This window comes from Chenopodium quinoa, unplaced genomic scaffold (assembly GCF_001683475.1).
Source record: "Chenopodium quinoa cultivar QQ74 unplaced genomic scaffold, ASM168347v1, whole genome shotgun sequence".
Classification (NCBI taxonomy): domain Eukaryota; kingdom Viridiplantae; phylum Streptophyta; class Magnoliopsida; order Caryophyllales; family Amaranthaceae; genus Chenopodium; species Chenopodium quinoa.
In genome coordinates this window covers 344366-359095 of record NW_018744362.1, presented here as the reverse complement: position 1 = coordinate 359095, position 14730 = coordinate 344366, and the positions used below count along the sequence as shown (strand labels likewise).

At 38.9% G+C, this 14730-nt stretch overlaps 2 protein-coding genes across 2 annotated transcripts; both read right to left on the bottom strand.

Annotated features, from left to right (window-relative positions):
• Positions 1-9101: 9101 nt before the first annotated feature.
• On the bottom strand, positions 9102-10226 carry LOC110696364. The gene is made up of 3 exons (XM_021873652.1): positions 9858-10226; positions 9348-9626; positions 9102-9224 (listed from the first exon to the last, which is right to left on the bottom strand). Exons 1-3 carry the CDS (start codon positions 10224-10226, stop codon positions 9102-9104), a joined length of 771 nt encoding a protein of 256 aa, XP_021729344.1.
• Positions 10226-10798, bottom strand: LOC110696363 (protein MAIN-LIKE 1-like). Its single transcript, XM_021873651.1, has one exon. The coding sequence runs from the start codon at positions 10796-10798 to the stop codon at positions 10226-10228; it is 573 nt and encodes a 190-aa protein (XP_021729343.1).
• Between the last annotated feature and the right edge of the window lie 3932 nt (positions 10799-14730).

Sequence of the window (14730 nt, the reverse complement as noted above, 5' to 3'; positions counted from 1 at the left end):
TTTAAATAATGCGTATTTTGATGTTTTTTTAGACTTACAGAAGTTAGGTGCTCTGTTTTCTGTTGTCTTTGTGTATGTTGATTAAAGATGATAACTTTATGCTTGTTTGTACATGTTTGATCCTAAAATATATGCGTCTGGTTGTTATGTTGCAGAATGGATCAAGTTATGCTTAAGTTTGCTCATATTGGTAATGTAATTGATGTTTTTGTTGAAGATGTGGACAAAGTCATGTGGATTGATTTGATCATTGAGTGTGAGGAAGGGTTTAGGAAAAACAACTTTGACTTCCCTAAATTCCCTAACTTTCACTACTGTTATAACATGAAAGATGTTAAAATTAATTCTGATAGTGATCTAATGAGTATGCTGGATAGATTAAAGGATAGGGTAGAGATTACACTTTGGATTGGGTTTGGGGATAAACTAACAGACTGTGTAATTGTTGCTAGAATGCTAACTGAATCATTGAAAAAAACAACCCTAATAGCCCACCTATAAGTGAGGATTACTTGATTGATTTTAGGGTGGAAGCTGAGTTAAACTATAATGCATCAATTGATGAGGAAGATGAGTATGAAGAGGAGAGTCAACAAAAGGGGAAAAGAAAGATTGCACTTAAATCTAGGAAAAATACAAACTACCTGTCAAGAGAAAGCTGCAAGTAGGAACTAGTACAGATACCATAACCCCACAAGAAAGTTTCTCAAATGCCCCTATAGTTCCTCAAATAAAAAGTACTGTCTTTCCAACAGCCTGTCCTCTTGTTCTGCACAAACTTCCAAAGACTACAGCTGCTAGGAAGAAGGGTGCTCAGAACAATAACACTTTTGTTAAGGCAATGGTGGTGACTGAGAGTGAGTTCAATGAAGTAGTTAGGAATACACAGGAGAAGGAAGCTAAGGTTGTGGGAACACATGAAACTTGTCAGAATAGTTCAAGGGTGGAAGATGATAGTGCAAGGGTGGAAGATGACAGTGCAAGGGTGGAAGATGATCAGGGATTTTATATAGATGATGCAGATGCTGAGCAGGAAGATGACATGGATGGTGATGATGAAGAGGATGAAGAAATTGGGGACATTCATGACTCCTATGACCCATACATATCAAAAACATGGCAAAGAGATCTTGCTGCAGATGAAACATATTTGAGTAGGATGTATAAAAATGGGGAATTTGTGTCTGATGTTGAGTTTGGCAGTAAAGTGTTACAGCCTTGGATGATATTTAGTGATAAAGAACATTTCATGTCTGTCTTCAGAGATTACTGTATACAACGTGGCTTTGCAGTGGTGATTGATAGGAGCAGTCCAAGGAGGTTCACTGCTTCATGTCTTGAGTTGCATTGTAATGGGAGACTCCATTTAAGCAGGCTACCTGATGGAGTGACTTGGGCAATAAAGAGCATAACTAACTGTAGACACCCAAATGTGTCTCTCAAAAACCAAACCCAGTGATGAATACCTTTCATGTCATTTGATTATCGAACAAAGCAAAAGTGTGAAAAGTTTAGTGATGAGGATGTTTTTATTAAAATGTCTCTTCTTTCTGTTTTTCAAAATATTTCTATTCTTACCTTTTTTTTGAAAAACGTGCATTCTAGTTTAGTTTGGTCCATGATATGGGTCCAATAATGGTGTAATTGGATGGGGCTTGAAAAGACCTTTCCAACGATATATTATAAGCCTAATTCCGCTGAATAATGAGGAAGTTCTGGCCAAAATACTAAACCGGGCTTGATTTGGTTTTTATATGCGGCCCAATGATCTAGGGGAGGGCCTATTATTAATTATCATTCCTAAAGCTATTAGGACTGATTATATTCTTCTAGAATATTCTAGAAAGTTCTTTTAAATCCTAATGGAGTTAGGATTGATAATTATGTTTCAAAGAGTTTGAAATTGAATAAAACTACTCCTTTTTAGAATCCTTGTTTTGTACGTAGTGGAATATATTCAGATTTTATTTTAGTGCCTCATAATCTTTATTCAAATTTTATATGGTTGGATAGATATTGAAATTATCTTTCCAATGATATATTATAATAATAAATCCGAGTTATAACGAAAAAGATATGAATGGAATATGAAACTCTATCCAAAACTAACACCCTTTCACTATTTCAGCAATATCTTTTAATATACAAACGATTTTAATCTGATTCTAATTGTTTTGGAATCAAGACTTCAAGAGCTTTCCAACGACATATTATATGCCTTATTTGAATTTCCAGATCAAAAGATATGATAAAAACAAAAACGCGTGAAACTGATTATTAGCGCCTGCATGACGACAAGCATTAGCGCCTGGTGCTAAGGCTTGGCGCCTAGCGCTTATTACCAGCGTCTGGCGCTAATCCTGTTTTATTCTCGTTAAAACTCTTATTCCTTTTTTTATCCATTCGACTGATTTTCTCTATAAATAGCCTCTTAAAATTCTGTTTTCAATCATCAAATCTCAACAATAATCAATTTCCACCAACTCTCATTAAGAATTTATTGATTCTCTCTCTCTTTCTAAACCTAGACTTTTACAAACACAATTCCTCATACATTAGCACTAGACACACCTAGCATTGTTCGAAGTTGCCTTCGCCCTAGACGTGAAAGGTTTGATTTATGAGGGTTTGGTCCCAAATCTAGTCTAAACTTTCTTAATTCTCTCTTTCAATTATTTAATTTAATTGTTTGTTTTATTATTTTCCTTGAAGTTATAATGCGTGTATTTTGTTATTAGAAAGAGATTCGAGGCATCCAAGTAAGTGCTTTAATGGTTTCATTATTATTATGATATAGAATTCATGTCTAGGTTATTATTATGACGCTATCGTCATGTTAGGGTGTTTTGATCTTCCTAGTATCATGTTTAGGGTAACAACTATAATTTATAATATCAAATATGATAATTATGATTCTTGCGATGCTTCCTATTTTCTTCCTAATATTCATGTTAGTATCATGTTAGGGTTAAAACTTTGATTTTTATTGTTTGGTGACATGCTAGGGTTTGTTATTAATCTTTTAGTATCATGCCTAGGATCTTGCTATTATTGTTATTCTTTAACATTATGATGATTATTTTTATGGTAATGATTGTTATGATTATGATTATTATTGTTATTATTATGTTGCTTGTTACATTATTTATTGTTATTGTTTGATTACACCTTTTATGCATGTTTAAAGGGAATTGGTACTTGCAATCACGCTTAACAAGATAATCAATAATCTTGTTTAGGGTTAATTTGATTATAATTCAAGTGATCACCAATAATAGATTTATTTGTGCATTAAATTCAACCAACATAGATTAAACAGGTTTAGGGTAAACCTAATGATTGCATGTTAGTTAGAAAAGCGCACATGAATACGAGCAGAATAAAGTAGAGGCCTATTATTAGGGCAAGTTCAATCTCTTTTAGGTTGGATTTGTACCTTCATCCCCGAACTACCAGTCATGGTTCCAGACCTATTGGAGTTGATGATCTCCTGGATCGTTAAGGGGTGTAACCTTCACCCTGTGAACGGTATACAAGTTCCTAAAACTTGTTGGCAACTCTTTTGCTCTATCTTCTTTCCCTTTGGACGCCATCGTAATTTAGTGTATGATCACAGTGGGGTTCAAGCTAGGGATAACGCTTGAAATATTCTCTACAGTTTTTTGGCGACTCCACTGGGGAGGATTTCTATTTTAATTCCTGAAATTTATTTTGGCAATGATTTAGAATGAGCGGATGAGACTCGAAAAGTTCTAAGTATTTCATGTGTGTAATTTGATTAACATTATTTTCATATGCATAAAGAAGATCTCATTGGAAAGACCATCCGTATTGAGTTAAAACATAGGATTTTTACACGTAGGAAATTTGAGGAATGTCTTTCAAAACTAGGACCAAAATAATGCTGCGCAAAACTGGAAAATTTTATCGAGCACAGAAAGCTGCTGAGGCATGTAGGAACTAGCGTCTAGAAACAAAGTCTAGCGCCAATTATTTGACTTTAGCGCCAAGCGACGAATTCTGTCGCCAGGCGCTAAAGCCGAATCGTTGGCGCCATCCTCTGTTTGCTGGCGCCAAGTTCTTCCAATACCGAGCCAGAAATATGCGTTTTAATTTTGACTAATTTTTAGCACTGTTTGCTCGATCCTACTTCCTGATTGAGTTTTTTTCACTTTTCTGAAACCCATATGTGTTATACATATGGACTTAACCCTCTGGGAATTCATGCTTCATCTACCGGATTGAACGCTCCGTGCAACAAACGATACATCCGAGAATGTTGAATTCACCAAACCATGGAAGCGAGTTTTCTTTAACTCGCGGTGTCCCATCCACTCGCGCCAACCCTTCAAGGTTAGGCTTCCGCGCAGTGCATCCGGACAATTAACCATAGACCCTCTTTGAAAAATCCATATCCCGAACTTTAGAGAACTAGAGCCATGGTTAGGTTGCAAACTCATTGCATCATATTGTGACTACTTGTGCATTCTTTGCTTGTGCATACTCTACGTTTTTTTCCTAACCGTTTGTTTAACTTGTGTTAAGACTAAATAAACTAATTAATGACTATATAACTTTTTTTAATTAATTAAGTAATTAATTTGAGCTAAAAAATATACCTAAAATCGAGTCATAGTCCCTTTAAGTTAACCCGGATTTTTATTCCTGTATACTGCACAAGTGTCAAATTTTTTTGGTCATAGCGGGATTTCTAAGAAGAACTACGAGTCGTAAAACCTATGGATCTGTAGCCCCGAGGTTTTTCTGTAATTTGGCGCTGGTTTCATCCCAATCAGAGTCACAGATTAAAAGTTATGACTAAAATATTACAACATGTCCAGTTTAATGCATATACGTGAGGTCTTAACTTATTTTTTGTTCGAGTCTAGTCACATAGTCTAGCCACATGGTCATGATACGAGTCTTAATATGTCATCTACACTCATTACACTCACTAGTCTTAGCACACACTTTGAGTATATATCACCACGACCATGTCTTAGGTTCATGCATGAGTCGGTTTTTTCCGTCATTTGAGTTTGGGGTACATTCCATTCCTAATTCTTTCATATCCCTCCATCTACATCATCTTTCTTCACTTCCACCATCCATTGCATATTGAATAGAGTTTGAGTCAAATAATTAACAATGAATATCCCCAAATTCCTTTTCCACAGTACTTGGTCGAGGAGTGAAGGGCGATTAATCAAGGACAACCTCTTTATTCAAGTCTTACTTTTTGATAAACCAATTCGTCAAAAGAGGAAAGCTAAAAAGATAATGGCAACTCAAGAGGAAGTTAATGAACTTAGGAGTCAATTGACTAACGTGACTAAGGCGTTGAAGGCTTTAGCTCTCAAAATCAATGACCCTGTGAAGCATCAACAAATGGACCTTATGCAAGAAAGCTTTAGCAAGCTATATATTGATTACAAGTTTCAAGAAATTAGTTCACAAGGGGTCTTGGTGGACAAGGAACTTCTTCCGCATAAGTTCAATGCCAACGACATCCCAAAATTCAAGGAAATAGATAATCCTTACCTTCACTTAAGGCCTTTGAAACTATAATGAACATTAAGGGGATTGATGAGAAAGTCTTTCATTCCTTGTTTTCTTTAGGGGGTTGTTAAATACCGCCGTCCAAATTTATCGCCACCGCCATCATTTCAAGCAAACCAACAAATCTTCCCTTAGTAACTTTTTTTTCTCATTTTCTTTCTCTAATCAACAACAACCATCTCAACCACCACCTTCTACACCGAACAGCCACAACGACGGTAAAAGTCGACGATAAATGGATAGTGATCATGGTGGCTCGACGGAGAATGTACCGGTGACGCCACCCTCACGTTTAGAACAGGTATGAATTTTTCTCCGGTTGTTGTGATTCGAAATATTGATCGGAGAAACCGACTGACGACGTCAATCAGAGACAAAAACTGGTTAACCGTTGCGGTAACCGGGTTTTATCTCCGATTATTGTCATGGTAACCGGATTTGGCCTCCGGTTACCGTGCATAACCGTTGGTGGATATCACGTTAACTGGATTTGATCTCCGGTTACCATCCACGGTAACCGGATTTGCCCTCCGGTTGATCATGGTAACCGGAGGTGAAATCCGATAACGGTCCACTGTAACTGGAGATCAAATCTGGTTACCATGGATTCCGGTTGACCAATATTTTTTTTTAAATTATTGTTATTAATATTAAATAATCAATGTTATTATTAATTAAAAAATAGTTATTTGTATCACGCGTCATTACCGGACTACGGCGGTGATGGTGTTGATTATAGTCCGCATTTTCAGACTAGAGAAGTGTTCCCGACCTACGAAGCAGCTCTTGATTGGGCAAGAGAGATTGCCACTCCATTAGGATTTTTTTTAACAAATTCATCGTATAAGAAACAGAGAAACGAGCTTCCAATTAATTATATGAAATGTGATCGAGGGGAGAGGAACAGAGGGGAAATTTGGGATAGAGAGAATGCTATACGCAAGAACACGAAGAGTAAGGGTTGTAAATGTACGTTTCAAATCTCGGCTCGATGTTTGAGGGACATGGAAGGATGGGTCCTTATATCAAGAAAAGGTTTAAAAGGCATGCATAACCATCCACTCATGGTATATCAAGAGGGTCACCGACAAGTTAGTGGTCTTAGTCCAGCTGCAAAAGCACTTGTTATCGACATGACTTCTATTGCAGCCAAGCCCCGTCACATTATGGCAGCCGTGAAAGAGAAGTTCCTGAACGAGAACCCTAACAAGAGACATATCTACATGTGAGAAGTCGTGTTCGGCTAGATGCATTTGAAGGTCGAGATATTGCCCACCAATTTGTTCACTTGGCAAATGAGCACAAGTATGTCACTTGGATAAATGTCGACCCGGATACCCGTGCTATCACCCATGCTTTTTTTGGCCCACCCAGAGATGGTCAATATGCTATGTACATATCCACATGTCATTGGGATGGATTCTACTTACAAGATGAACAAATATAACATGCCATTCTTTGAGCTCGTTGGTGTCACGCCTACAAACCAAATTTTTCTGATCGGATATGCTATATTGAAGAGTGAAACTTATGATAGGTACAAGTGGGTTTTGGAAAGATTAAAGTTGTACATTGGATATGTGGTGGCTCCAAATGTTTTTGTAACTGATTGTGAGTTGGGGTTAATGAAGGCATTGAAAGAGGTCTTCCTAGACTACGCGCATTTACTATGCGGGTGGCACATTAACAAGGATGTGTTGGCAAGGGCGCACTATTTGTGTGGGAAGGATATGGTGATGGCTGAGAGATTTCGAAATGGTAGATGGAGAAGAGTAATGTGTTCGACCACTGTTGCCGAGTATGAGTTAGAGTTGCAAACTATGAAAGCGACATGGGGAGCATCGAACCCACCACTGGTGAAATACATTGAGGAGCAATGGTTGGTCCACAAGGAGAAATTCGTACGTTGTTGGACGAATTTGGTTATGCATTTCGGCAACGTCAACACATGTAGAGTAGAGAGCCAACATTTCGTGCATAAACAATGGTTCGACAATTCTACGGGAGCGTTAGACACTATCTTCCGCCGTGTGCATAGCAACATTGAGGGTATGCTGATCGAGATTCGTCACCAATTAGAGAAATCGAGACGGCTAATGGGTTCGCAGCACAACGTCATGCCTTTACTTCACCTTAACGGCTTTTTGTCATTTCGAGGTCTTGATATTTTACAAGGAGAGTTAAGGAGGATGAGAGAGTTATTTGATGACGTGTTTGATAGGTGTGGGTGTGCGTTGCTGACGACGTATGGTCTCCCATGTGCGTGCACCATGTGGACAGCAATTTGTGTTGAAACTGGGTTGTAATTGGATCAGGTCCATCCATTTTGGAAGACCCTTAGTGATCGGTGATGGCGTTGATATTCCTATTTTTGTTGAGGAGTCAGAGCAGGATGCATCCTTGTTTAGGTCTTTGGTGGATGAGGTCTTAGATAGTGATCCGAGCTTTGTGCGGGGTGTCAGCTGGGTCCTATTTGAGGAACTACACCGAGATCAGACAGATTTTACTGATCCAGAGATCAACGAGACTACAAGGGGTCGGCCACCGGCAGGCCAATGGTCTATGTCTACTAGGCGTAATCGTAGCGGATTTGAGCATATTTTGGGTTCTCGTGGCCGTCGAGGTGGGCGTAGGGGTGGTCATCGTGGTGGTCGTAGACCACCCATTTTTACACCTTCAGGTTCATTGTTATTCTTTTTGTTATTGTTGTTGTTGTTGTTGTTGTTGTTGTTATTTTTTCTAAATTTGTCCTAACTTGTAGGGAATGATTTGAACTTTGAGGAATTTGCATATTTGGACAAAATTCCAGCCTTCATGCTTCTGTTCTTACAAGGGTGGAGTGATCCGCTTGGTGATGGAAACTGCAGATTTCGATGTGTTGCTGATTTCTTCATAGGTAACCAGAATGAATGGATGTTAGCTCGACGTTCGATTGCAAATGAGGTTGCTGCTCACCGCGACATTTATTCTCAAGTATACACTGCTGGAGAGTTAGATGGAGCAATACACCGTATCACATGGACTGGAGGGAGATGCGGCATGGACCATTGGATGATTGCTATTGATGACTTGTTTCCGGTTGCCAACTTTTATAATGCCGATGTTATGTGTTTTGGTATTGGTAGGGACGGTCGTAGTGTCTACCTATGCCTCACTGTACTACCTTGGACTGCTCCATCAACTGCCACTGGTCCGTATAGGGAGTTTTGCATACTATCATTAAGGTGGCATTTCGTGCGATTGGAGTTCGAAGATAATTTCTCGGTTCCTCCTATTGCTACTCCTTGGTTCCGTATACGTGATGATACCGTTATAGGTTAGGAGGACCGATATCAAGATAGGCGTGCTACATGGCAAAATCTATCTGGTAGTGAATGATGTTAATAGGATATGTATTGTTTTCCTACTACTTAGTTCGAACTACTATTATAATAACATTTAAAACATGACATTGAATCTAATAATTGTTTGCTCCAAATCTAATAACACTAAGAATAACACTTAGAATACTAAAACCAAATCTAATGATATAATAAAACATATCAATCTTCTAACATGGCATTCCACTCCATGATTGCTTCCTGCGCCTGGATCACCGTGGGGGTGATGTTGCCTCCCTTCTCAGCTATGAACTTGCGCAATGGAGACATGAATCTTTGCACCCACTACACAAATGAAATTAAAAATTTAATTGAGTCAAATTTAATTAAGATAATTGAATAAACGAAGGTAATGAAATTAATTAATAAAAATTAAATAAATGAAATTAAATACTTAAATAAACTTACGTAATCCACGTTTGTCCTATTGGGTCGAGGTGGTGGGCGAAGCACTTCATCAGTACTCATAAGACATGGATGTGAGTACGTATAGAACCATTCCAAGTAATCATCAGAACAAGTAGGCTCCTCGTCCAGCAACGGCAAATAATCCGATAAGGGTATACAATAAGACCTAGAGTGAAATCTGTCCCAGAACTGAGGTGCACTTGCGGAGCTAACCACGTAACTCCGCGTCGCATACCCTGGCCGGTAAGCATAATCAGGTCTAAGAATGGGATGAGGAATCTGCTGAACATATCCAAGTTGTCACACAACTGTGTCAGGGTGGTATGGCTCAACAATGTCTTGATACTGTATCCAGCCCAAGTAAGTAGTCCTCGGGATCAAATGAGCTGGAGTCAACGTGTAGGGCCTCCAATTAACCTACAACCAATTCCCACAAAACAATGACAACACGTTAATAATTAGTAAGTGTGAAAACAATAATTTTCAATAAATACATTGCGCCAAATATACCTCACGATCTGTCATCTGATCAAGACGTCTACAAAAAGAAACTACACGATGGTAGTCCCTATCCAGTGCCAGTGTGTCCCACATGGCGGCCCGACCATCAGTCGGTGCTATGGCTAAACAGCCCTGAATAGGTCGAAATGCGGGAAAATACTCGTAAATCCAAGACTGTAGCAACGTCAAACACCCGGTAATCTGTTTGCAATCTATCCGCGAGGCAATGCCTAACTGCCGATACAGATAAGGAAGGGTAGCTGAACCCCATGAATAATGAGAAAGTCGAGCATCCTCCTTCTTCACCTCTAAGATGAAAGAAGAAATAATACGACTACCACTCTTATCGACAAAGAGAGTGTTGCCAAGAACTAACATCAAGTAACCCTGCACCTGGATATCAACGTCTCCCCTCTCTGCCAGGCACCTCTCATGTATGGCCTGACATGATACCCCCCATTATCCCAAATAGCACCTGGCTTGGCAACAAGAGCTGCTACTCCTACCCCCAAAAAGTTCTGAAAGTCAACCCTCAAAGACGCAACATCGCTACGCTCCACAATAGGAGCACCCTCCACTGGTAACCCAAGTATGTACTGGACATCATGGAGCATAATAGTCATCTCGCCGAAAGGAAAGTGAAAAGTGTTTGTATCTGGCTGCCAGCGCTTTACAAATGCTGAAATCAGGGCCCAATCAATGTGGTGATGCATGATGTGAGCTAGTCTACTCAAAACAGTACTATCTACTCGGCTACGCACATCGTCTGTCATATTTTTGTACATCTCCTGCAAATCTAGGCACCACTGAGTTCTAGGATGACACCTCAAAATCTGACAATCTCTGGCACCACTCCCCATCCAAATCTGTGTGGCGATGTGACCTGCGTATCTAGGAATGACACTACCATCCTTGGGACCACCAGGCATTTCACCCTGAACAAGCCACATAGTATCAGTCGATGCTCGGCCACTACGAGGTCTACTAGTCTAGGAAGCAACAGCTCCTGTACTCTGAAATCTACCATCAGCACCTCTCCTCAAAGTAGCCCAAGATGACGCCTGGCCTTGCTCTCTATCTCGCCGACGTCGAACATGTCTGGAACTCCCATCATCACCCATCAAAGCGGTAATTTGGTCCTCGTGCCACTCCTCCTCCTTATCCTCCCCCTCTCGTCCCTTCTCAAAATCATCTTCAACACACGCTTCCTCGGGTATAGCAACATATGACCTTTGTCTTCTAGCCGAAGTAGTCACTACACGAGAATTAGTATGTCGCTCACCCGACCCATCAATACGATCAAACGTCATTTTGAGTCTAGCCAACTGTCACAACCAAATTAACTAAAAATTTACAACTAATGATAATAATAATAATAATGATGATAATAATAATAATAATAATAATAATAATATAATAATAATAATAATAATAATAATAATAATAATAATAACAACAACAACAACAAAAAACAACAACAACAACAGTTATTTTATTTTATTTTATTTTTTGACAGAATTATTACCATTAAAATTAACATTACTAAAAATAATTCATTTTTTTAGGGACATTACTAATAATAATTAATTACAAATGAATAAAAATATAAGCATAATTAAAAAAATAATAATAATGTTTTTTTTTTTTTAAAAAAATTAAAAAAATTTTAAATTTTAAAACCTGGTAACCGAATCGGAAGCCAAATCCGGTCACCGTGACAACCGGTGGTCAAATCCGGTGAACAACAGTTACCAGAGGGCAAATCCGGTTACCAGCAGCACATTACAACGCCGCGAAGTTTCAACGCTCCAGGTAACCGGCGGCGAAATCCGGTTACCGCTGCTGGTAACCGGAGTCCAAATCCGATTACCAGCACCGGTAACCGGATTTGGTCGCCAGTTGCCAGCAGCGGTAACCGGATTTCGCTGCTTGTTACCTTCATTTCATTAAATAAAAAAACGAAACAGAAAAAAAAAATTCAAAAACTCGAAACACGCCTCCTTGGCACCCATTCAGCTGCCGCTGCCGCCGCCGCCGGTACTTGAATCCGCGCCGCATCCACCACCGCAATTAGCGCGCGCCGCCGCAGCTGCTGCCTAAAGTGGCCCTGCTTTTGGTTGTTTGTGGAGGTTGTGTTGTAAAGGTGGATGATTGAGATAAAAAAAAATTATTAACTTTAGAGTGAAAATATAAGGGTGAAAAAATAAGGGTGAAAATTGGGTTAGGGTTTACTAAGGGTAAAATTGTCAACTTGCTTCAAATGATGGTGGTGATGATAAAAATGGACGGCAGTATTTAGCATTCCACTTTCTTTATCTATTAAACCATTTGCCAAAAATGGTTCTTCTCCCTTGACAAAGAGAAAACCTCTACATGGGATGCTATTGTAAACGCTTTCATTAATAGATATAAGTGTAATATTCAAGTCGAAACCGATTATAGACAGCTCGAGGAGCTAAGACAAAAAGAGAATGAAGACTTTACTTTTTCTTCATTAAGTGGAGGGAAACTTCCGCTAAGATGATTGAGGTGCCCACTGAAAAAGAGTATGTGAGGATGTTTATCAAGAACTTACAAGAAAAGTATTCAAAGCACTTAAAATATCAACACAACTTGAATACTTTCAAGGCCGTTTATGACATCGGAATCGAGATTGAAGACGACTCGCAAAGCAAAAAGCTACTAACAATAGTAACCACGGTGGCTGGAAAGGAAAGAAGAACGACAATCCTTCTTCTTCCGAAAATGCCCACTCTAGTAACAATGTTAGTACCTTTGATTTCAGTGAAATTTTAACCATGGATAACCAAGGAATTAAGAAGCAACTAAGGAAAGACTTCACCCCCATTGGGATGAGCTACGATACTGCCTTCGATCGACTCCATGCTAAGGGACTCATTACTCCCATTGGACCTATTCCAGATCCCGCACCTGAAAAGAGATTGCCTAGTTGGAATCCAAATGAACACGGCAAGTACCATCAAGGTAGGGGTCATGCTAGTGAGAGCTGCTGGAAGCTAAAGGAGGCTATCCAACATTTGATTGATAATAACAAGCTTCCCATGCCTCCCCTTAACAAGAAGAGCGAGTGATGATAAAGCAAACAACACAAGACAAGAGGCGAGGTTCAACGACAAGATTTCGTGACCTCTTTTTCTATTTTTCTATTTACCCTTTCCCCAATAAGTTTAGCATAGAAACCTTTTTATTCCCCTTAGATTAATTTTGTAGATTCTTTCTTTTTCCTTTTAATAAAATGAGCATTTATTTTCTTGCATATGATCATTTCATTACATTGCATTTAAAAAAAAAAATCCATGTCTAACCAAGCACAAGGTATACCAAGATTTGAGGCACCCCTTGTAGCCACATTATATCACCTTTCACCCTTCAAATTTACAATCCTTTTTTGACAAACCACTTTGAGCCTCGTTTAACGATAGACCTTTCATTTTTTCAACCCATATCTACCTAACCTTGGGATAGGATGGTGTACAACTTATGCAATTTAAAAAGCTTGAGTGACTTCAAAAGATTAAAATAGCAATAAATAAAAATAAATAAATAAAGTGTACAAAAGGGAGAGTGTTCCAATGTCTTTGACATGAACATGTCTTTGATATGAACACGTCTCAGATTGCGTCTCTTATCGAGTGCTCGGTACCATGCTTGAGAAACCTGAATGCCAAGTGAGTGATAGACCGCATGATCGGGATTTCTTACACTTATAAAAATAAAATAGATGCTAAAGCAAAAGAGAAAATAGAGCTAAAAAAGAGTTAAAAGCCTCAAGCATAAAAATATAAAGATTCAAAAGCAAGGTTGCACACCTTGGGGGCTTATCGAGGGTCTTGAGTCTTTATCCCTTTCTTCTATAACCTTTAGACTAACCACATTATAACCCTTAAAAAGACCTTTTTGAGGTATACACATAGTTGTGCGAGGTTCGGCTAGAGCTACGTTTGGCCTGATTCATAACGGATACGTAGGCAACCTCACATCGAGGTGCGGCCGTAATAAACATGCATTCATTCACATTCACACATCATGATCATATCAAGGGATCTCCAATGCTCATCCCTATATTCTTAGGGCTAGACTTGGGGGCTTGATCCCTACATCATTAGCTTACCTAACCTAAGAGTCACCATCATTTGACTCTTCTTGAAATAATATCTTTTTCCACACACTTAGCCCTTGCGGCCTAACTTTAGAATCACTTTCACACACATCACAGATACATGACCAAATATACCTTCCCTTAGGAACTCTTTGTCATGGAATCTTAACACAACGTTGAAGCATGCCTTGTCATATCAACATCACTCATCAATCATAATTGTCATTACATCACGAAGTATGAAGTGCTTAGCCTCTGTGCCTAAGTTACCTAAATACTTTCATCATTGAGTCAACCATTGAGATAGCCTAGGATGGATTAATCCTTGCACCTTGAGAGATAATATCAAACAAAATTTGACTAAGCTCATTCAACATTCATTCGAAAACTTCAATTCTTTTTTTGCGTCTTTCTTTTTCGGGAGAAAGTCGGTACCCTCCACAAAAATGACGGAAATTTTTTGCTGTTTTCATTTTCGAGTCGCACGATCACATTACAATGCACACACGAGTCATGTACACATTGAGTCATGTCATGTCATATCACCTTGATTTGAGTCTAACACATGTGTCAAACACTTCGAGTCGAGTCGAGTCAAGTCAACCTCGAGTCAATAACAGCGAGTCAAGTTTATACCTTGAGTCGTGTCAAGTCAATGAGTCAAGCAACATTAAACCTTATGTCAACCCTAAAAAAAATTAAAGAGATTAGCAAAGTCCTATAGTCAAAGATAAATATAGGTGCATCCCAGCGGCAGCAAGA

Excerpts from the sequence above, each read along its gene's own strand:
- LOC110696363 (XM_021873651.1), bottom strand. The coding sequence starts at position 10,798 with ATGTGGCTTGTTCAGGGTGAAATGCCTGGTGGTCCCAAGGATGGTAGT.
- LOC110696364 (XM_021873652.1), bottom strand. The coding sequence starts at position 10,226 with ATGTTAGTTCTTGGCAACACTCTCTTTGTCGATAAGAGTGGTAGTCGT. Across the intron at positions 9,627-9,857 it reads ATCAGATGACAGATCGTGAG|ATTCCTCATCCCATTCTTAG; the intron begins GTATATTTGGCG and ends TATGTTCAGCAG. Across the intron at positions 9,225-9,347 it reads ATAGGACAAACGTGGATTAC|TGGGTGCAAAGATTCATGTC; the intron begins GTAAGTTTATTT and ends TCATTTGTGTAG.